This window comes from Capra hircus, chromosome 15 (genome assembly GCF_001704415.2).
Source record: "Capra hircus breed San Clemente chromosome 15, ASM170441v1, whole genome shotgun sequence".
Classification (NCBI taxonomy): Eukaryota; Metazoa; Chordata; class Mammalia; order Artiodactyla; family Bovidae; genus Capra; species Capra hircus.
In genome coordinates, this window is record NC_030822.1 from 34487261 (window position 1) to 34511235 (window position 23975).

Consider the following 23975-nt stretch of genomic DNA (forward strand, 5'->3'; position numbering starts at 1 on the left):
ACTGTGTGAATCACTTAGTTTCTCTGTGCTCCAGGGTCCTTGTGTGTAAACGAGGATGATCAGTTTTATTTTAAGAATTATAAATGTATGTAAAGACTATGTTTGTTGAACTACCATAGGACCCAGCAGTTTCACTACTGAGCATGTACCATACCATTTCTCAGTTTCACTACTGAGAAAACCATAACACCAAAAGACACATTTACTCCAGTGTTCACGGCAGCACTATTTGCAGGAGCCAGGACACGGAACCACCCTAAATGTCCACTGACAGATGAATGGACACAGAAGGTGTGGCACATATACACAATCATACTACTCAGCCATAAAAAGGGACAAAACTGTGCCATTTGCAGAGACATTGATGGGCCTAGAGACTGTCATACAGAATGAAGTAAGTCAGAAAGAGGAAAACAAGTATCATATATTGACACACAAGTTCAGTTCAGTTCAGTTCAGTCGCTCAGTCGTGTCCGACTCATTGCAACCCCATGAATCGCAGCACGCCAGGCCTCCCTGTCCATCATCAACTCCTGGAGTTCACTCAGACTCATGTCCATCGAGTCCGTGATGCCATCCAGCCATCTCATCCTCTGTCGTCCCCTTCTCCTCCTGCCCCCAATCCCTCCCAGCATCAGAGTCTTTTCCAATGAGTCAACTCTCCACATGAGGTGGCCAAAGTACTGGAGTTTCAGCTTTAGCATCATTCTTTCCAAAGAACACCCAGGACTGATCTCCTTTTGAATGGACTGGTTGGATCTCCTTGCAGTCCAAGGGACTCTCAGGAGTCTTCTCCAACACCACAGTTCAAAAGCATCAATACTTCAGCACTCAGCTTTCTTCACAGTCCAACTCTCACATCCATACATGACTACTGGAAAAACCATAGCCTTAACTAGATGAACCTTTGTTGGCAAAGTAATGTGTCTGCTTTTGAATATACTACCTAGGTTGGTCATAACTTTTCTTCCAAGGAGTAAGCGTCTTTTAATTTCATGGCTGCAGTTACCATCTGCAGTGATTTTGGAGCCCCAAAAAATAAAGTCTGACACTGTTTCCACTGTTTCTCCATCTATTTCCCATGAAGTGGTGGGACCAGATGCCATGAGCTTCATTTTCTGAATGCTGAGCTTTAAGCCAACTTTTTCATTCTCCTCTTTCACTTTCATCAAGAGGCTTTTTAGTTCCTCTTCACTTTCTGCCATTAGGGTGGTGTCACCTGCATATCTGAGATTATTGATATTTCTCCCGGCAAGCTTGATTCCAGCTTGTGTTTCTTCCAGTCCAGCGTTTCTCATGATGTACTCTGCATAGAGGTTAAATAAGCAGGGTGACAGCATACAGCCTTGACGTACTATATGGAATTTAGAAGAATGGTACAGATGAACCTATTTCCAGGGTAAGAATAGAGACGTAGACATGTGGAGACAATGGGGGAAGGGGAGGGTGGGATGAATTAAGAGATTGGGATTGAGTAAATACACTACCATGTGTAAGATAGATAGCTAGTGGGAACCTGCTACATAGCCCGAAGAGCTCAGCTCTGTGCTCTGTGATGATCTAGAAGGGTGGGATGGGGAGGGGGGCATCTAAGATGGAGAGAATACATGTATATATATAGCTGACCCACTTTGTTGTACAGCAGAAACTAACACAGCAGTGTAAAGCAAGTATACTCCAATTTTAAAAAGACTGGAGTCACTTATGTTATTTATTATAATTCCCTATGCTCATCTCTCCAGTCCCACTTTGAAGCTAGAAGGACCAGCACCAGATGGAAGACTCCTTCCCAAATTGTTGGTTAGTCCTGTGTTGCCAGCTGGAGCTTCCTTACAGAACCTTTAAAAATTAACATGTGTGGCCACTGCTCTCTGGATAGTCACACCCAATGCTTCTATGGCCCTGGTAGTTAATCTGGCTATGTCTTCAGCTTACAACCCTAGCCCAGTAGCTTGGCTTTTTCAGATAATGAAGCAGAGGTTACATAGCCTACAATAGCCCAGGGAGCCTCCTTTATGTCCAGCACCCTGAGCTCAGGGAGGGGGCAGCAGACCTCTGCAAAAGACAGGGCCTCAGAAAATGGCAGGGGTACAAAGGAGAATCCTCTCTGTCCCCTCCCTCCTTGTTTCGCTCTCTCACCCTATGCCCACCCAAACCAAAGGATAGTCAGAGCAGGCAGGGTATCTCATACCCCTTCCATATGCCCCTAGGTCTCTCCACCTTCACTTTCTCCCACAACCTGTAGCTTCTTGAAAAGGATTAAGGCAATGGAGAAAGCAATCCCAAAGCACAGAGCCTTGTTCCTACTTGCTCATGACATTTCTCCCTTCCACCTATACCTGAGGCTGTCCTCGGGACACCTGGGGCAGCCGCAGCATCATGGTCGGGAGGGCTGGGATAGGCTGCCTCTTGCACTAGCTGTAGAAGTGAAGTAACACCTTGGAACATCCCTAGGCTCTATCTCTGGTCAGAGTAAACAGTTCCAGAAGGAGGAGTCCAGGTTTGGGCATCTGAAGGCACTGAGAGTAAGTGAGGGTGTGCGGAGGATCTGGGGGTACAGTGTGGAAGAAAAGGGCTGTGACAGCCAGACATGTGCCTCCAAAGACGGGGTGGGAGTGAGCTTCTCACTAAAAACATGATCTTTCTCATCCATTCCAAGCTGAGATCTGACCAGTCCTGCTGGGTCCCCTGCTCAAAAAGATTAAGGCAAACCTGAGACATACTGTGTGGACCTTGAGATGAGTTCTTTTCAGAGAAGATTATGGTCTTCCTATTGACTTCATTTACTTAGCCATGCACTCCAGTGTTCTTGCCTGGAGAATCCCAGGGATGGAGGAGCCTGGTGGGCTGCCGTCTATGGGATCGCACAGAGTCGGACATGACAGAAGTGACTTAGCAGCAGCAGCACTCTTGGATGAGGGCCAAGGTGCATGTCTGGGAAGACTGCTTTAGCTTATAGAGGAACCACTTCCCTTTTTAAGAAAAGGATCCAAGAGCTTAGGTGAATGTATAACTCCAGAAAGACATGCCCAGGGCTTTGTTGGGAAATCTTCAATGATGGATCATACCCTCAAATCTCACTTACAGATTATCATCCTCTGGCTCTCTGGCCAAGGCCAGGGATCCGTCTCCCATCCACTCCCCTGGCTGGGCCTTGCTATAACCATGGGGTCCAGAGGGACCATAGAGGTTAGGGAGAAGAAAAGAGGAATGAGCCGAAAGCCCTAAGTTGCACGGATGGGAAACCTATCCAGAATCAGTGTCTAGGCAGATGTTAACAGAGCTTTGGGGAGCAAGGAAAAGTGGAAGAAGAACTCGAGTGTAAACAGGACAACTTGTGCCGCTGGGTCATCTCCCTATATTTAGTCAACTAAAGCTGATGTGTGGTACTAGATAGAAAAGCAGGAGAAGCCTCTGAGTAAAGCTGGGAAACACCTTAGGGAGACAGCCACAGTATTGTCCATTCCCTTCTGCTCCCAGAGACAATATCTTTCAAGATTTAGATATGAATCACCCAGGTCAGAAACTGTGTCAGTTTCCAGAGCTGAGCTCTATGTTATTCCTATTGTGGCGTTTCCCCAGCTTCCCCTGTCTTCATCCCTTCAGCCAACACAGAGTTCCTGCTCAGTGTCACACCTTGTACTCAGGCCCCATTCACAGCCACCTTTCTTTCATTCTGGATCTGGCTAGACAGAGTGATAGAAAAAGACAAGACCCTGATGACCAGCCTGAGTCCTGGGCATCCCTGTCTGCCACAGTCCGGGCCCAGTGTGTGCCGTGCATCTATGGAGATCGTACAGAGTTAGAAAGAGGAGGAACAGTCTTGGCATGGTAGACTCAGGCAGGGAGAGGTCAGTTCGATGTGCACTCAGTACCAGACGCTCTCCCTTTATGGGAAGAGTGCTGGGGTGAGCATAGGGCCACCTAGCGGCAGATGATGGCGATGCCTTGGTTAGAGCGGCCAGCTTGACCGAGGGAAAATGCGGCAGAAAACAGGGTGCTCATTTGATCCTGGGGAGGCTCTCCCAGGGCCCACACCCCTCACTGGTCCTGCCCAGCAGAGCCGAAACAAGCGCCTGAGCCTCTGAGCGATCTGCTGGGTCTGCACTCCGTAGACCACGGGGTTGAGGGCAGGGGGCACCACCACGTAGGGGTTAGACAGGAAGATGTGGACGTGGCCGGGCACCGTGTGGCGGCCGAAACGGTGAGCCAGGAAGAAGAGGGCGGGTGTGCAGAAGAGGGTGATGACACTGGCGGGGCCCCGCAGGTGCCCAGGGCCTTGCGCTGGGCGCTGTGGGAGAGCAGGTGACAGACCGTGCGGAGGATGAGGGCGTAGGAAGCACCTGTGAGCCCTAGGTCCAGGACTGGAGAGAGCAGCGTGGTGGCCAGCCCGTACCAGACGGTGGGGCGCGTGTAGCTCCAGGCCAATCGAGCCGCGCCCAGGTGCTCACAGTAGGTGTGGGGCAGGGCCCGCTGCCCACAGTAAGGCAGTCTCCGGAGCAGGGCCACCGGGGGCGCCATGACACAGGCCCCACGGGTCACAGCAGCTACAGCCACGATGCCTACCACGCGCTGAGCCCGCAGCGCCCCATAGCGCAGAGGCCGGCACATGGCCATGTAGCAGTCCACAGCCATGGCCCACAGCACAGAGGACTCGGCAATGAAGGCCACGTGGGCAACGAAGAGCTGGGCTAGGCAGGCCTGGAAGGAGATCTCACCTGACAGGCCCCACCGCACGGCCAGAGCTTTGGGCACTGTGGATGTAGCCAGAACCAAGTCAGATGCTGTCAGAAGCCCCAATAACTGGTACATGGGTCTCTGAAGTGCCTTATCAGCTGCCGCCAGCCCCAGTAGAAGGGTGTTCCCCACCAGAGCTGCCAGGTACAGCAGGCACACAGGCGCAGAAAGCCAGGCATGTAAGGCCTCCATTCCAGATTCCCCCAGCAGGACAAAGGTCCCAGGCCCCAAGCTGAGCCAGGTCTGGTTGAGAGCAGGCAGTGTGGGATCCAGTCCCATCTCCTGGTTCCACTTGGCTCTGTCACTGCAGAAACAAAAGAGATCTTTCTGGGGTAATCGCCAGGTCTACAGAGATTTTAGACAGGTGGAGGTGAGGATAGGGATTGAGGATGCTACAGCATTTGCTGAGAGCTATCTTTGTGTCAGGCACTGTTATAGGGCTTTGGCATACACTGACCTACAATTCCCTAATTGTCTGTGACTTTGTCAATGTTCCCCTCTGTGTGATGGATCAAGGAACTGGTTTCTGAGAAGTTAAAAAACTTACTCCAAGTCATACATCTGGTACATAAAGGAACTGAAATTTGAATCAAAACTCATCTGACTAAAGATGATGCTCTTCCAACAGTCTTCTCTGGATCAAATGTCTCTTCATCAGCCCAGGCTCACAGACGTTGGAATATGCTTTTCCTGATCACATGTCCCAGAAAAAGTCATTCCTGTTATCTAACCCTAATCCCTTTAATATTAACTGATGTTAATGGGATTAAGCATCCATGCTCCCTCCACCCTGGGGGAGATATCAATCAGAAGGAAGGAAATATGGAATGGCCATTTTCTACTCCATTCAGTGACAAGTGCTTAGATAAAACTCATCTTCCTAGATCCTTTTCCAGAGGACACTTAATTAGCTCAGACCCACTCTCCCAGCATCACAGCCCTCCCAGTCTGTCCAGTACTTTTCCCCAGCTGCCCAAGGCCTGTGGCATCCCTCCCCCAACTCCCAGCTCTGATGTACCATAACTTATATACCTGGCTCATGGAACTTAATTTCTTCTTTGACCAGGGCAGATATTCATCCCCTGATTCTGCTGTGTGGTTCTTCTTTCTTCTGTCCCTTGTCCAGAGGGACATCCTCTGGTTCTACAGAAACTCAGTCTGAGGAAGTTCTGATCTCACTGAGGACACGGCAGAGCATCAAGGTCGGGTTGCAGTGGAAGGGACCGGGATCAGATGCCACAAGGCAACTAGTAGTCACTTTAAAATAGTGGAGGGAGGAGGACTTTACTTGCTTGGGTTTAAGTGGGTAAAGAACAATCTGGAAGAAGGAGCCAAGCTTGGGTTTTGCATGTTCTGACTGAGGCCAATTTATGCCCTTGAATTTTATGAGACATAGTAACTGGTATCTTAACCTGGTCCTGGGACTGAGGAGTTTCAGTCAGGTTAGCAGAGAATAAGGTTTGACCCTGGGCGAAGCTGTCAAGCTCCACACCATTTGTGTTTGCTCTAGCTTTCTCTGCAATATGCCTTTTGGACATTCTCTCACATCCCCACACTGACTCCTGCAGATTAGAGGCAGGTGAGAAACCAGGCTAGACTTTCCCACATGGAACTCTTGGCTGTGTATAAACCAGAGATTTCTCCCAAAAGATGAGGCTTTGCCAAGTCATGGGGACTCATTTTACTTCTTACCATGGGGCAGGCCCATTACTTCGTGGCAAATAGATGGGGAAACAATGGAAACAGTAACATACTTTATTTTGAGGGGCTCCAAACCCATGCAGATGGTGACTGCAGCCATGAAATTAAAAGACACTTGCTCCCTGGAAGAAAAGCCATGACCAACCTAGACAGCATATTAAAAAGCATAGACATTACTTTGCCAACAAAGGTCTGTCTAGTCAAAGCTCTGTTTTTTCCAGTAGTCACATATGGATGTGAGAGTTAGACTATAAAGAAAGCTGAGAGCCGAAGGATTGATGCTTCTGAACTGTGTTGTTGGAGAAGACTCTTGAGAGTCCCTTGGACTGCAAGGAGATCCAACCAGTCCATCCTAAAGGAAATCAGTCCTGAATGTTCATTGGAAAGACTGATGTTGAAGCTGAAACTCCAAGCTGAATTGAACTGAACTAATACGGCGGCTCCTTTAGATCCTAGAAAACTTCTGCCAGGACCCACAGGACATTCTCACCCTTGACAGGGGAAGGAGGATGTCAACTCCCTCAGGGCCTGAGAACATCTCTCACAAAACCACAGAGCAAGCACAATCCATTCCCAGATGGGGGCCTATAAGAAAGTCCTATACTTAGGATCTGTGGGCCTTACTAGCCCACTTCCTCTTGGAAAAAACCCCAAAGACACCATTCCCTCTATGTCTACAGCCCACACTTCTACCCTTTTAATGTCCTTTCACAGGCTGTGAAGGGGAAGAGGAGGAAGCGGGGGACTCCCCCTCCTCCCACCCTCTAGCCTCAGCCTCTGCTCTGTGTCGGGTTCTCTGCAGGCACAGCTGCACCCTTCTTATCCTCCATCTGCCTGCTCTACTTTGCCTGCCAAGTCCTGCTCCTCATCTCCAACTTATAACAGGGTATTCCCTCCAGCAAAGGGTAGAACATCAAAAAATATATAAAATGTAGCAGGAAGCATTAAGAAAAAAGAAGGCAGAGTGCAAAACAGTTCAAGAAATGATCTCAAACAACATGTATAGAGTCTCAGGTTTCTTATATGATTTGGGAGTGAATTGATTAATCACTTTGAAACTTCCTTTAAACAGTTTGTGATCCCCTTCCTGATTTATGAGGAGATAAGAGTAAGAGAAAAACACATCCTTGCTTCTGTTTATTCCCACCTGAGCACAGTGATTAATTACCCTGAGGCCAGATTACCCAGTCTCCAATCCTTGTACTGCCACACAAAAGCTCTCTGACTTTAAACCAAATACTCAACTTCTCTATGCTTCAGTTTCTTTGTTTCTAAATCAGGGATAATAATTAGCATATATAAAGCAATAACATAAGGTACAGTAGTAGTTGAAACACAGTAAATGCCCAGCATAAGTTAGGCACTACTGATATTTTTATCCTTAACCCTCTTGTAACTCTTGGAATCCATTCTTCTCATGTTCCTTTCTACTGCATTCTTAGTTCTTAATTTCACAATCTGACAAAAAGTCCTTTATCAAATCTTAAAAAAATAAGGTGAGCAGGGACTGAACTAAGGCTATTTAAAAGTAGAATGGTCTTAAGGCTAGAAAAAAAGGCGATGGGGCAGAGGGTAGGTGGTGGGTGGTGCGGCTGAAAGGAGACTGAAAGATTCAGATTAGATCTGATTAGACCAAAGGAAAACAAAATTTCCTTTGCCAATAGCAGACCCAAGCAAAGGAGGTTGAATACAAGACCATTTCTAAATAAAATGAGGAATATGACAGCATTGTCTTCTAATCCAACTCCTAGTCCCTCACCTCCACATTTTCACTTTATTCTGGCTCAGGAATGGTGAGCGGGAGACAGGGAGTGGTGGTGCCTCAGTCCCAGTTCTCAAACTTGACGTCCACACTGGACTTCCACTGCATGGTATTCTCCTGTGCATTCCGAAGTTGTTCTCCGAGAAAAAGTCTGAACACCTCATTTTCACCAAAACTGAGGGGCTTCTGGGAGCATCTCCTCCAATATGGCAGTTTAGTGGGACTTTCCAGTATTGGGCTTCAGTTCAGCTCAGTCGTGCAGTCATGTCCGACTCTTTGCGACCCCATGAATCGCAGCACGCCAGGCCTCCCTGTCCATCACCAACTACTGGAGTTTACTCAGATTCATGTCCATCGAGTCAGTGATGCCATCCAGCCATCTCATCCTCTGTCATCCCCTTCTCTTCCTGCCCCCAATCCCTCTCAGCATCAGAGTCTTTTCCAATGAGTCAACTCTTCACATGAGGTGGCCAAAGTACTGGATTTCAGCTTTAGCATCATTCCTTCCAAAGAAATCCCAGGGCTGATCTCCTCCAGAATGGACTGGTTGGATCTCCTTGCAGTCCAAGGGACCCTCAAGAGTCTTCTCCAACACCACAGTTCAAAAGCATCAATTCTTCGGCGCTCAGCCTTCTTCACAGTCCAACTCTCACATCCATACATGACTACTGGAAAAACCATAGCCTTGACTAGACGGACCTTAGTCAGCAAAGTAATGTCTCTGCTTTTGAATATGCTATCTAGGTTGATCGTAACTGTTCTTCCAAGGAGTAAGCGTCTTTTAATTTCATGGCTGCAGTCACCATCTGCAGTGATTTTGGAGCCCCAAAAAATAAAGTCTGACACTGTTTCCACTGTTTCCCCATAGTATTGGGCTTAATATGTAGTAAATCTGGGTAGGGGATAAAGACACCTTTTCAAGAGCCCTCAAACTCTTTCTAGGATGTGACTGGTCTTGGCTGATGAATTCATGCTACTGATGGAACAGGACTCTCTTACCTCTTTGTTGTTAAAGATGAGGAACAGGCATCCAGCCTCCCTCTATCCAACACTTCTTCAGTCCCTGCTGCTCCAGCTTATCCATTGGGCAGTCAGCACACCCAGAACCTAGGAGATTCCAAAGATGCTCCTATGGTCAGCCTGGGAGAAAGCAGGTGGGGATGAGAAGAATTTATGAATTTCTTCTCTGTGCCCCTCAGAGGGCCATGGACCCTGAGCCCCTACAGGGATTGAGAACCTGCTAGTCGCAGCTGTGAGGTGTTAATGAGGAATTAGCAGAGATTTGTAATCATCTCCGCTGACTTTCCTGGTCCCCAGGTTTATATGCCCCACACATTCAGAACCTGGGCAAAGGGACAGACTGAGCAGAGAGGTCTCTGAAAACCCATTGGATGGGCAGCAGCAAACTCAGATGGAGATGAGCTATGCTCTACAAAAATGACAAGCCTAGTTGTTATCTAGAAATGGACAAGGACAGTCATTTTGATTTAGCATTGTTTCTGCCTTACCCCTATAAACAGACAAACCAGCTGGGTAGAAAGAGCCTGGGCTTTTGAATCAGGCAGACCTGGTTTGAATAAAATTCCACTGCTAAGTAGCCTTAAACAAGTTTCTTAGATCTTCTGATCTTGATTTTTTTTCTTTTGTGCTGTGATGGTTGGTATATCTTCCCAAATAAATGGTTGTGAAGGTAACAGTGAAAGTGAAGTTGCTCAGTCGTGCCCGACTCTTTGCGACCCCATGGACTGTAGTCTACTAGGCTCCTCCGTCTGTGGGATTCTCCAGGCAAGAGTACTAGAGTGGGTTGCCATTTCCTTCTCCAGGAGATCTTCCCCACCCAGGAATCAAACCCGGGTCTTCCACATTGCAGGCAGACACCTTACCATCTGAGCCACCAAGGAAGCTCGCGAAGATAACCGTAACAGGAGCAAATCATCTGGTAGGGTGACTTAATTAAGGAGAATTAATACAGCATTACTCAAGGCTGTGTGGCTTAGAGTCATCCTGAGGAAAAACTCTGTTGGATCCACATCACTTTTGGACTCTAATAATAAACATTATTAGTTTCATAACATTTCCCTCCTCAAAAAAACACATCCTTCCATTCAGAGGTACATAATAGACTGTAGTACTTGCCAAGTCACTTCAGTTGTGTCCAACTCTTTGTGACCCTGTGAATTGTAGCTTGCCAGGATCCTCTGTCCATGGAATTTTCCAGGCAAGAATACTTGAGTGGGTTGTCATGCCCTCCTCTAGGGGATCTTCCCAACCCAGGGATGGAACCAGTGTCTCTTATGTCTCCTGCATGGGCAGGAGGGTTCTTTACCACTAACTCCACCTAGGAAACCCTAATATAATGTATTAATGAAAGGTATTTCACAATATCTCATGTACAGTTTATATTTGCTTTTAGTTTACATAAAATTATTTTGTGTTTATACCATTACAGAAAAAATTCATAGTTTGTCAAAAATGAAAAATATTATATACTATTGTAGTTGTGTATTTTGTTATTCCAGAAAAGTCATTTCATGTTAGGTCTTTTCCTTGTGGAGCATGTTCATACACATTCCAACCTGAAGTGTCTGAAAGCAGTTACTAAGTTTTGGCCCAGAAACCATAAACAACAAGCCCACTGTGCAAAGGAGACAGGACTTCTGAGTGAAGAATCCAAACTTCACTACTTCTTGTGAGAGCACCTGCTCTAAGCAGGCTCCCCTTTTGTCAACACAACATAATCTCATATATCTAAGAGTTTAATGATATGGAAGTCCAAATCACAGGACAAGTAAAGCTAGCAAACTTTTCTTTTATAATTGCAACTTGAATATACAGATATTACCAGCATGATAATTATTTTATGTGTGATTTAAATATAAAAGTTATGTGAAGGAAAGTTATGACCAACCTATACAGCATATTAAAAAGCAGAGACATTTCTTTGTCAACAAAGGTCCATCTAGTCAAGGCTATGGTTTTTCCAGTGGTCATTTATGGATGTGAGAGTTGGAATATGAAGAAAGCTGAGAGCTGAAGAATTGATGCTTTTGAAGTGTGGTGTTGGAGAAGACTCTTGAGGGTCCCTTGGATTGTAAGGAGATCCAACCAGTCCATCCTAAAGGAGATCAGTCTTGGGTGTTCATTGGAAGGACTGATGTTGAAGCTGAAACTTCAACACTTTGGCCACCTGATGCAAAGAGCTGACTCATTGGAAAAGACCCTGATGCTGGGGAAAATTGAGGGCAGGAGGAGAAGGGGATGACAGAGGATGAGATGGTTGGATGGCATCATTGACTAGATGGACATAGTTTGGGTGGACTCCAGGAGTTGGTGATGGACAGGGAGGCCTGGTGTTCTGCAGTTCATGGGGTCGCAAAGAGTTGGACACGATTGAACGACTGAACTGAACTGAACTGATATGAAGGAATAATCATTCTTTTAGCATTCTTGCTGACAAATACAACCAACTTAGGCCTGTATGTAAAGCTATGAACAAAGGATACAATATGTAGTTTAGGGTTTAAGCTTGGTATAAAAATATGTCCTAATAGAAACCTGCCTCCTGAGAAATCTGTATGCAGGTCAAGAAGCAACAGTTAGAACTGGACATGGTACAACAGACTGATTCAAAATTGGGAAAGGAGTACATCAAGGCTATACATTGTCACCCTGCTTATTTAACTTACATGCAGAGTACATCATGCAAAATGCCAGGCTGGATGAAGTACAAGCTGGAATCAAGACTGCCGGGAGAAATACCAAGAACCTCAGATATGCAGATGACACCACCCTTATGGCAGAAAGTGAAGAACTAAAGAGCCACTTGATAAAAGTGAAAGACAGGAGTAAAAAACTTGGCTTAAAAAAAAAAAAAATTAGCATTCAGAAAACTAAGATCATGGCATTCGGCCCCATCACTTCAAGGCAAATAGATGGGGAAAGAGTGGAAACAGCGAGAGACTTTATTCTGGGGGACTCCAAAATCACTGCAGATGGTGATTGCAGCCGTGAAATTAAAAGACGCTTGCTCCTTGGAAGAAAAGCTATGACCAACCTAGACAGCCAGCATATTAAAAAGAAGGGACATTACTTTGCCAACAAAGGTCTGTCTATGTTTTTCCAGTAGTCATGTTGGATGTGAGAGTTGGACTATAAAGAAAGCTGAGCACGGAAGAATTGATGCTTTTGAACTGTGGTGTTGGAGAAGACTCTTGAGAGGCCCTTGGACTGCAAGGAGATCCAACCAGTCCATCCTAAAGTAAATCAGTCTGAATATTCATCAGAAGGACTGATGTTGAAGCTGAAACTCCAATTCTTTGGCCACCTGATGCAAAGAACCAACTCATTGGAAAAGACCCTGCTGCTGGGGAAGATTGAAGGTGGGAGAAGGGAACAACAGAGGATGAGATGGTTGGATGGCATCACTGAGTTGGGTGGACATGAATTTGGGCAAGCTCCAGGAGTTGGTGATGGACGGAGAAACCTGGCGTGCTGCAGTCCATGTGGCCACAAAGAGTCAGATAAGACTAAGAGACTGAACTTACTGATAGAAACAGTGATATAGTTATGCGTAAATACACTGGAGTAGCTAGCAAGATTAATGAGCTTAATTACATCAGAATGTAAACCTAAAGGCTTGCTAGGGATAATAAAAGCTAAACTGAATGATGTGCTTAGATAATGAAACAGGGAACTGTATAAAACTTACTGTGTTAAATTCAAGGTTATTCTTTTTATTGTGTGATAGTATGGAAGCTGATCAAAAACAAGCTTCTACCTATGAGGAATGATGGTTATTGTAGTGAAAAGCTCTATTGAGATGTTTGAACTATGGAATGAACTTTCATTGTTTCTGCAAAAGAAGGTGACCTTTTCAAAAATATATATATATTTATTTTAATTAGAGGCTAATTACTTTACAATATTGTGGTAATTTTTGCCGTACATTGACATGAATCAGCCACCAGTGTACATGTGTCCCCCATCCCAAACCCCCTCCCATCTCCCTCCCCATCCCATCCCTCTGGGTTGTCCCAGTGCACCAGCTTTGAGTGCCCTGCCTCATGCATCGAACTTGGCTGGTGATCTATTTCACATATGGTAATATACATGTTTCAATGCTATTCTTTCAAATCATTCTACCCTTGCCTTCTCCCACAGAGTCCAAAAGTCTGGTTCTTTATATCCGTGCCTCTTTTGCTGTCTCGCATATAGGATCGTCGTTACCATAAGGTGACCTTTTGGTCCCGCTTCTTAGGGAATTAAATTGGACAGACAGATTGTTTTAATTTGACTCTCTATGGCAATATTAACATCCTAATACTTTTATGCAACATACTTTCCAATAGTGGGTAAGTTTTAGAGGCAAATACGGAAGTTAGAAATTTGGGAGGTCAAAGTGTCTCCAGAATGTTGTGACATAATCCTTAAAGGAAAACTAATTTACAATAAATTATGAGCTATATATTGCACATCTACAAAGACTATCACTGAATACCTTACACATTTAATAGAATGTTTTGAATTTTATTTTTTTATCAAAACAAAATCCAACATAGGAAACTCCAGGAACATAGGAAATTCCAGGATTCAGAATTTACTCTTTCTACTGAAAGATCATTTGAATTCAACTGTAAAGTATAGGATAAATTATTGAAACTGTCTACTAATAAAACTGAAGATAAAATAATGAAAGCATAGCTTTGCTGGAATAAATAAATAAAAGATAAGCAAATGTAATTATAGTGGTGTCATTGCTTTAAAATTATCTCTGCCATTTTACTTAATAAACTTTTGTCACACAGGTTTTCTGACTACTCATATTAGCAAAAAAACTAATCAAACCAACACACAAAATATGATTTAAACAGAAATTATTTCCTAGAAGTAATATTGTCATCAATCAAACCTGTTAGATAAATTAACAAAATCAATGTAAGCTCATTTGATACATTAAGAATTTAAATACTGATACACATGGCATTGCTTCTAAAGGTATATATCAGCTTTTAATATAAGGCTTTCAGTTTTCACTTATAACTTTCATTTAACTATAGTTGCAGAATGGCAAAATCTCATGAAATAATTTAAGTTCTCTTCATTAGTCACCTGTATACATTCTTTCAAGAAATAGTATGTACAATTTCTGTAAGTTCTTTATTTTTTTCCTCTGTTCTGGTTTTATGCATTGTAATATGTCTTATGCCTTTTGAATATAATAATAAAAACAAGGCTTATATATTCAACACATTTAAATTTTTTGTACTAATTAATTTTGTTGTACTTAACAAAAGTATTAATCTACAGTTTGGGGGCATTAAAAAAGTGGTGACTCCTCACTGACATTTTGAGAAGAGCTGATCTAGAGGTCTTTCTCTTTATGTGTCTTCATATATGTACATCCACATTTGTGATTCTGCAGCTGACTGAGCTAGAATTATTGTTCTGTGAATTCTGACTCATTCTTGTTGTGTCTTCCCAAGTTTAGACTTGGAGATAAAACAGTAAAAGCCAATCTGAATATATAGTCATACCATATTCTTAAATCCAACACTACCAAAGATAAAGCTCACATTTCTATATCCATCTGAGTCTTATGCTTAACTCTCAACTAGGTTGCAAAAGGAAGTAGCAAATATATGACTGATTTTTAATTTTCAAATACCAATTATAGCATCAAGCTACAGGACTGCTCTTCATTTGCTGATACTCCAGTAAGTTCCCTGCATCCACTGAAGACTAGTTTATAAGCTCCCATATTTCTCACTGCACAGCCCCTACAGCCCCTGAGCAATGCATCACCACCAGGGATGATGCCTCCATCAATTTACGCTTGCAGATCTTTGGAACACATCGTTTCTCAAGCAGGCTTAGACCATCCCTTCTGTCAGGCACATCCAACTCTCCTTATCCTTGTGGTCCACCTTCTTTGTGTTCTTTAAGGCAATCACAGAAATGAACTCTCCTTTAAGACAGTTTCAGAAATCTTCCAGGAAGCTGTCTTTGACTCCAATTAACTGAGTTTGCTTCTTTATGCTTCCCTAGCACTTTAACATAATCATTGTGGTACCTTGTGATACATAAGATTATCTGAGTAAATTACCAATTTATATGATTTACTCCTTTTACTAAATTATAAGCCTTTTGATTTTAGCAGGTTGTGTACTTGCTCAGTGTCTCTACTCCCAGTTTATATGTATTTCCTTTCACATAACATGTACTTTGTGAATGATATTGAAAATATGACATAAACCATTTGTAAATTTATTTAATAATCTAAGTTACTAAAGGTGTCAGGGACACATTTATCAATTCCTACTATTTGTGGAGCGGGCTTCCTTGGAAGCTCAGCCGTAAAGAATCTGTCTGCTAATGCTGGAACTGTGGGTTTGATGCCTGGATCAGGAAGATCCCCTGGAGGAGGGCATGGTAACTCACTCCAGTATTCTTGCCTGGAATATCCCACGGACAAGGAGTTTTGTTGGGTTACAGTCCATGGGGTCGCAAAAGAGTCGGATAGCCGAGCAACTAAACAATTTGTAGAGTCCAGTTCTAAATTCTGAGTGTAGGAAGATAAAATAACTAATGCCTCTATTGGTGATGTCATTTAAAAATGTTTTTATTGGAGTATAGTTGCGTTACAATGTTGTGCTAGTTTCAGATATCTTTAATATAAGAGATGGGAATTTGCAAAAAGGAATGGATACAGGACAAGGCAACTTATGTGTGAAACAGTCACCTGATAATTTTTGTACAATTATTCTTTTTTCATCCAAACCAGAATATGTAATGTCATTCATGGTCTGACATGGAATAGAATATTTATAACCAGCCTCACCAGAAAGAGACATTAGCAGCTAGGCAGTAAATTTAAACTTAAAGGAAGAGCAAATCAGAGTTTAACCAGTTTTCTCCTCTTATAAACAGTAAAGGGGAGGATTTTAAACAATGAAGATGAGCTTGGGTTTGAATAGGATGAGTCTGACATGAGAATGTTAGTGGTAATTAGTGAAAATATTAGCATAACAGCTAACCTAACGTTAGAATGATGTTTTACAATCTGCAAAGCACACTCACTTACATTTTGCTTTTAATATTGGTACTGACCCTGTGAGGTAAGAAAGCACTGAAATCTATCAGAAAGATTACATATGAAAACTAACATATAGAGTTATCAGCAAAGAGGCTATAAAGTCATAGAAATAAAGAAACTCTCCTGAGAAAGCTAGAAAAGTTATAATAGAAAACTAGCCCAAAGATAGAGGGCTGGAGAAGGAAAGGGAGACAGTCACTTCCTTTGTTGTTTTTTCTGGGTCATTAAGCTTCCAAGGGAGCCATTCGTGCATGTCAGTGAATAACCACAGATTCCAGTTCCTGACAGGATGAAAGAAGTATGTATTTTTAAATGATCCCAGCTTAGTCTCTATTTATTTACTTTTCCATCAATAAACTTTTAAAAATATCATCTCTTGGAAAAATCCATGTTCTCAGTTAGATGTAAATAACCAGAAGAACAAGAGATCATCTCTTTTGATATCCAACAGCATTTTTAGCAAGCTGGCACAAAAATACAGAATACCCAGTCAATTGTGGCTTAGTTGAAGATAAACACAGTTCACAAAAACAATAATGGGCTTCCCAGGCAGCTCAGTGGTAAAGAATCTGCCTGATAATGCAGGAGACCAGAGCTCGATCCTTGAGAGAAGGAAATGGCAACCCAGTCCAGTATTCTTGCCTGGGAAGTCCTATGAACAGAAGAACCTGGCAGGGCTGCGGTCCATGGAGTCTCAAAGAGTCGAACACAGCTTAGCATATAAAAACAATAAAAACCAGCTCTGATTCTCATAGATATTTTTTTTCCCTGCCTCTGGAGTCTGTTTTCACATGAGTAAGGTTATGTTTTGTTCAGTGGGAATATCAATAGGACTTAGCAGATTCTTTTCTAGCTCCACATTTATGACTGCCTTGCCATGTGCCTTGGAAAAGTCATTTCACTCTAAGAGTTTGAGTTTCCTCTTCCGAAAATGAGGTCTGGATGATTCCAGTCCCCCAGGATCTGGTCCTGCCCCTAATCCCTCACCTCCTAGCCCACCCCACTCTGTTGTGACCACACAGACCTTGTTTTTGGCCTCAGCTCATGTCAAGCTGTTTCCAGCCCCATGGCCTTTGCAAGTGCTGTTCTCTCTGCCATTGTCTTTCTCATCAAGTTTTAGTCCATCATTATATTTGGTTTTGTTTTTCTATTGATTATATTACTATTTGAAGGTAACACATTTATTTTCTTGCTCCTTATTTGTTACTCTCCCTGGAAAATGAGCTCCAGAGAAGCAAAGCAGAACCTCTTCCATATTATTAATCCTGAATGCTTAAGACAAAACTTGAAATATATTAGTACTAAATAAGCAATTCCTGGTTGAATAGACAATTTTCAAAAAATATATATATATTGAAAGAACTCCACATCTTTCTTTGATTACAACATGTATCTTCTCAATTCTAATGCTTATGACATTTGGGTGCATCTTACCTTGAATGTATTACTTTACTGTAGTTTTCCCATTTTCATCCCCATACCTCACCGAAGAAATGTATTTTGCAATTGAGTCTTTTAATCAAGGAAATAGACTCTGTAGATAAGAACTCCACAAGTCTTCCAGCCAATGTTGTTGTTGTTTTGTTTCATTTTACTTTCATATTGGCTTGAGTTCTCACCTATGTATTGTAGGAAGGTTGTAGGAAGTCCAGCCCTCTTCTCAGATCTCCAGCTACTTTAGGGGGTCATTTTTGCTGAGCACTATCTCTGAAGTTCACTTTATCAGTATGTCTTGGAGCTTAAAAGCTACTCTCCCTTCCCCCAAACCATGGCATTGATAAGTATATTCTCTTATTCCTATTATAGCAATGCAGATAGAACTCATTATTTATAACAGACTTGTACTGGAAGGTCTTTGGTGTCTAAGGATTGGACATTTAAAGTGAACTACATAACATAACATAGACAATAATTAGAATATATATTATTAAAAATGTCCTAAATCCATCTAATAATCCTCTAAGTGAAAAATTTCAATTTTATATTTTCAGTTTTAATCATTTTCTTCAGAGTCTTTGTCCGATTTCACATATTTTTCTCTCTCCATAACTGCAAAATTCAGTTTCTAAATTGTTATTGCTATTTTCTATTTAGACTAACTCAGCACTCTGTTTTCCCTTCCGTATTCCAGATTGTATCCTGCACAGTTTCATATTTCAAAAAAAAATCAGGTCATCAAGGAGTATTTTAATACTTAAAAATCTTTCTTTCATATAAATCATGACATATTCATAAAACACAAAATCACTTGTAGACTGTTCTTACTTTAAATAAGATTTCCCTTTTTAAAAAATTGTTACACGTTAATATATGTTAAAAACTTCTCCTAACTTTTCCATTGCACAGTGGAACATTATAATGTACCCTTGCTGGAAAATAAAATGATGACCTTTTCTCTGATCTGTTTGGTCTTCACTCCATAAACAATGGGATTGAGTGCAGGTGGGATAACAATGTAGAGGTTGGCAAACATGATGTGGAAAGTGTGGGAGACATTGTGTCCAAAGCGGTGGGCAAGGATGGAGAAAAAGGCAGGTGTATAAAACATGAGGATGACACAGACATGGGAACCACAGGTGCCCAGGGCCTTCTGGCGGGCTTCTTGGGAGGGGAGGCGGAAGACAGCACAGAGGATGAGTGTGTAAGAAACAGCAATGAGAATCACATCTGAGATGACTGTCATGATGGGAATGCAAAAGCCATACCAGATGTTGATGGAGATGTCCGCACAGGCGAGCCAGGCAACACCTATGTGCTCACAGTATGTGTGTGGTATAATGCGTGTCCTACAGAAAGGCAGTCGTGTGAGCAAGAACACATCAGGCAGGATGATGCAGAAACTATGAAAGGAGATTCCCACCACAATCTTGATGATGGTCTTGGGGGTCAAGATAGTGTTGTATCTCAAGGGAGAACAGATGGCCACATAGCGGTCAAATGCCATGGCCATCAGGATGGCTGAATCCAGGACAAAGCTGTAGTGGAGGAAGAACATTTGTGTGAGGCACCCTGGGAATGTGATCTCTTGAGCCCCAAGCCAAAAGATACTGAGTGTTTTAGGAACACCAACTGTGGACAAGGTGAGGTCAGTCATGGCTAGCATGGAGAGAAAGAAGAACATGGGTTCGTGAAGGCTACGCTCCACTAAGATTAGGTAGAGAAGGATGCAGTTTCCCACAATGGCTACAATATAGATGACACAGAAGGGAATTCCAATCCACACATGGGCTTGCTCCAGGCCTGGGATCCCCACCAGCATGAAGGGTCCTGGGTTGTCACTGCTCAGGTTGAAAAGGACCATGGCAGACCAGGATGGCCCAAGTCCCAGTTCCTGAGGACAGAGGGTGATAAATGTTAGGCTCACTTAAATCACCCTCACTTCCAACAGCTCATTATATATCCTGAAAAATAAAGTGGCTGTCTAATTATAATTCAAAATGAGACATTTTGTAATGAAGAAAGAGTGTTATGAAGATAGCAGGTAGCAGCAGGAGCCAGGTTGTCTCATATATGTTGGAAAATACAGTCATTCCCTTAAAGAGTTTATCTTATTCACTCTGGTTGCCTCTAATGATTTACATAGCTTTTCCAAGCAGTGTTCCAAACTGGCATGAATCACTTTTTATCCACAGTATACTGTTGTTACAAATTACCAATTTACAGGGCATATTTTTCTGTGGGTTGGTGGATTACAGTACCCATGATGTTATGGACATCAGTAGTTAATATTGGCTTCCTCTGTCATTGTTGAATATCAGTCTCTGCCCCCCAGCAATTATTCATTCTTTTTCAACTTCATGATGACTGTTGTTCTTCTATTTGTGAAGTCCATACACTTTTTTCCCATTCAAAAACCTAATTCAGTTTAGCCAATACTGCCTGAATCCCACACTATGCTGGTAAACAGGTATAACTCCAATTAAAATTTTGCTCCTCCAAAAATACTTTTTTCCAGCACTCTGTAAACTATACAGTTGTATAATATCCTAACGCTTTGGACTTAATAAAAATTTTGGTCAAGATTTCTGTCCAAAAGCACAGTTATTTCTTTGCAAATACATATTCTATTGGATAGACACCAGGACATTTACTCTTAGATACACACACACTTATTAGTTCTTAAAATCTCAAGCATACCTTGATCTATACTTGCATTCTTTCATACATTTTACCATCATATATTTACCCACATGCAATCTTACACAATAGGGGCATTGGTTGTTCAGTGGTAGAACTCTCGCCTCACACATGGAAAACCCCGCTTTGATCTCCAGCCAATGCATCATGGTTGTGTTTGTTTTGGGTTTCATTGGTGGTTCGGACAGTAAAGAATCCACCAGCAATGTGGGAGACATGGGTTCAACCCCTGGGTTGAGAAGATCCCCTAGAGAAGGGCATGGCAACCCACGCCAGTATTCTTCCTTGGAGAATCCCCATGGACAGAAGCGCTTGGTAGGCTGCAGTCCATGGGGTCACAAAAAGTCAGACACGACTGAGGGACTAAGCACAATCTTACACAAACCCCCTTTTTGCTCTTTCTGTCTCACACATAAAGGCACACATCATACACAGAAACGCTATGAAAAATGCAAACAAAATATTTCATGACAGAATTGTCTCATTGCCACTTTCTTTGTAATTTCCCAAAATATTTACTTTTGAGTTAACTTTTAAAAGACTAGGTCCTCAAAATTTTGCCATTTGCAGCAACACAAATGGAGGGTGTTAAACAAGGTGAAATAATTCAGATAGAGACAAATACTGTATGATATAAATTATATGTGGAATATTAAAAAAAAAAACACAAGCTACCGAATATAACAAAAAAGTTGGCTCACAGATATAGATATTTCACTAGTGATTACCATGGGGGAGAAGGGGTAAGGGGCAGTATAGTGGTAGGGGAGTAGGAGGTACAAACTATTGTGTGTAAGAGGCTACAGGGATATATTGTACTACATGGGGAATACACCAATATATTGTAATGACTGTAAATGAAGTGTAACCTTTGAAAATTGTATTAAAAAATAATTCACTTCCCAGGTGGGAATAAACATGTGCTATTCATTTGAGATCAAGAGAGGGGCGGTAGCAGTAGACTCTCAAAACAAGAATGTCCACGTAGTTAAGACCACTCGTCAAGCTAGGGCTATGGGTCCTTGCCACACATCTAACAGAAATGACCAGAACAGCACTTACCTTGGCCATCCTTAACCCAGCTATTTATCTTCCTAATCATTTGATGCATATATCCATGTACAGGAGACCATAAATTCAGCTTAAAAATCTGAGTTGTTCAGGGAAAAAAGTTGTAGCACTCAGTCCATGGCTCCTAGAAAATGGAGCCTCAAATTTTTCATTCACTCTCTCTTTCTCTCAAAATCATATTTCCAACCAAACCTCTTCAAATAACCAGCACTCACCTAGTTTGGTTACTGGGCCAAATGCAGAGCAAAAAGATTATGATGATAGACACGCAAAAAATCTGCAAGAGGACCAGACATATAAACCCAAGAAAAAAGTGGAGATGGAAGAAAAAGACTGATAGGTTGATTGCCTGTTCTTGTTCACACCCTCTTCCCCGGCCATTGTTCAATGCCAAGAAGAGGTAAATAATTAGGGCCTGAGGGACTCTAGCACCCTCTATTTTTATCCTCAAGAGAAGACTATAAAGAAGATTACACTAACCTTGATGGGGCCTGTGAGCTAACATAACCTCAGGGTATATATAATTTTTTTCAGGGTATTTAATACTCTATTTATTTTTGCATGACAATTAGGCATTAACAAAGGCTTAGGACTACAGAGCTAGAATTACATAATATGTCTAATCTAATTATAAAGCTTACATATAATTATTAATTTTTATTTTCTGATAAGTTATGAAATATGCTTTGTCCTACTAGCACTTTTTTTCTTTTTAATTTATTTTTTTATTGAAGGATACTTGCTTTACAGAATTTTGTTGTTTTCTGTCAAACCGCAACATGAATCAGCCATAGGTATACATTTAGTCTCTCCCTTTTGAATCTCCTGACCATCTCCCTCCCCATCCCACCCCTTTACAGAGCCACTGTTTGAGTTTCCTGACCCATACAGCAAATTCCCATTGGCTATCTATTTTACATATGGTAATGTAAGCTTTTAAATATGGTATTTAAGCTATTTCAAATCCTGAAAGATGATGCTGTGAAAGTGCTGCACTCAATATGCCAGCAAATTTGGAAAACTCAGCAGTGGCCACAGGACTGGAAAAGGTCAGTTTTCATTCCAATCCCAAAGAAAGGCAATGCCAAAGAATGCTCAAACTACCACACAATTGCACTCATCTCACATGCTAGTAAAGTAATGCTCAAAATTCTGCAAGCCAGGCTTTAGCAATACATGAACCGTGAACTTCCAGATGTTCAAGCTGGTTTTAGAAAAGGCAGAGGAACCAGAGATCAAATTGCCAACATCCACTGGATCATGGAAAAAGCAAGAGAGTTCCATAAAAACCTCTATTTCTGCTTTATTGACTATGCCAAAGCCTTTGACTGTGTGGATCACAATAAACTGTGGAAAATTCTGAAAGAGATGGGAATACCAGACCACCTGACCTGCCTCTTGAGAAATCTGTATGCAGGTCAGGAAGCAACAGTTAGAACTGGACATGGAACAACAGACTGGTTCCAAATAGGAAAAGGAGTACGTCAAGGCTGTATGTTGTCACCCTGCTTATTTAACTTATATGCAGAGTATGTCATGAGAAACACTGGACTGGAAGAAACCCAAGCTGGAATCAAGATTGCAGGGAGAAATATCAAGAACCTCAGCTTTGCAGATGACACCACCCTTATGGCAGAAAGTGAAGAGGAACTAAAAAGCCTCTTGATGAAAGTGAAAGAGGAGAGTGAAAAAGTTGGCTTAAAGCTCAACATTCAGAAAATGAAATCATGGCATCCGGTCCCATCACTTCATGGAAGTGTCAGACTTTATTTTTTGGGCTCCAAAATCAGTGCAGATGGTGACTGCAGCCATGAAATTAAAAGATGCTTACTCCTTGGAAGGAAAGTTATGAGCAACCTAGATAGCATATTCAAAAGCAGACACATTACTTTGCCGACTAAGGTCCATCTAGTCAAGGCTACGGTTTTTCCAGTGGTCATGTATGGATGTGAGAGTTGGACTGTGAAGAAGGCTGAGCACCAAAGGATTGATGCTTCTGAACTGTGTGGTGTTGGAGAAGACTCTTGAGAGTCCCTTGGACTGCAAGGAGATGCAACCAGTCCATTCTGAAGGAGATCAATCCTGGAACTTCTTTGGAAGGAATGATGTTAAAGCTGAAACTCCAGTACTTTGGCCACCTCATGCGAAGAGTTGACTCATTGGAAAAGACTCTGATGCTGGGAGGGATTGGGAGCAGGAGGAGAAGGGGACGGCTGAAGATGAGATGGCTGGATGGCATCACTGACTCAGTGGATGTGAGCCTGAGTGAACTCTGGGAGTTAGTGATGAACAGGGAGGCCTGGCGTGCTGCAGTTCATGGGGTTGCAAAGAGTCGGACACGACTGAGTGACTGAACTGAACTGAAAGGAATGTAAGCTTCTGTGTTACTGTTTACACACATCTCAACCTCTCCTGCTCTCTCGCTGTGTCCATAAGCCTATTCTCTATGTCTGTATCTCCATGTTGCCCTGTAAA

General features: G+C 42.5%; 1 protein-coding gene and 2 pseudogenes across 1 annotated transcript; all 3 read right to left on the reverse strand.

Annotated features, from left to right (window-relative positions):
• LOC108637610 lies at positions 3953–4347 on the reverse strand (annotated as a pseudogene).
• LOC102178467 lies at positions 4448–5016 on the reverse strand (annotated as a pseudogene).
• Positions 18646–19631, reverse strand: LOC102171445 (olfactory receptor 52H1). The gene has a single exon (XM_013969663.2). It carries the CDS (start codon positions 19591–19593, stop codon positions 18646–18648), a length of 948 nt encoding a protein of 315 aa, XP_013825117.2. The 5' UTR covers positions 19594–19631.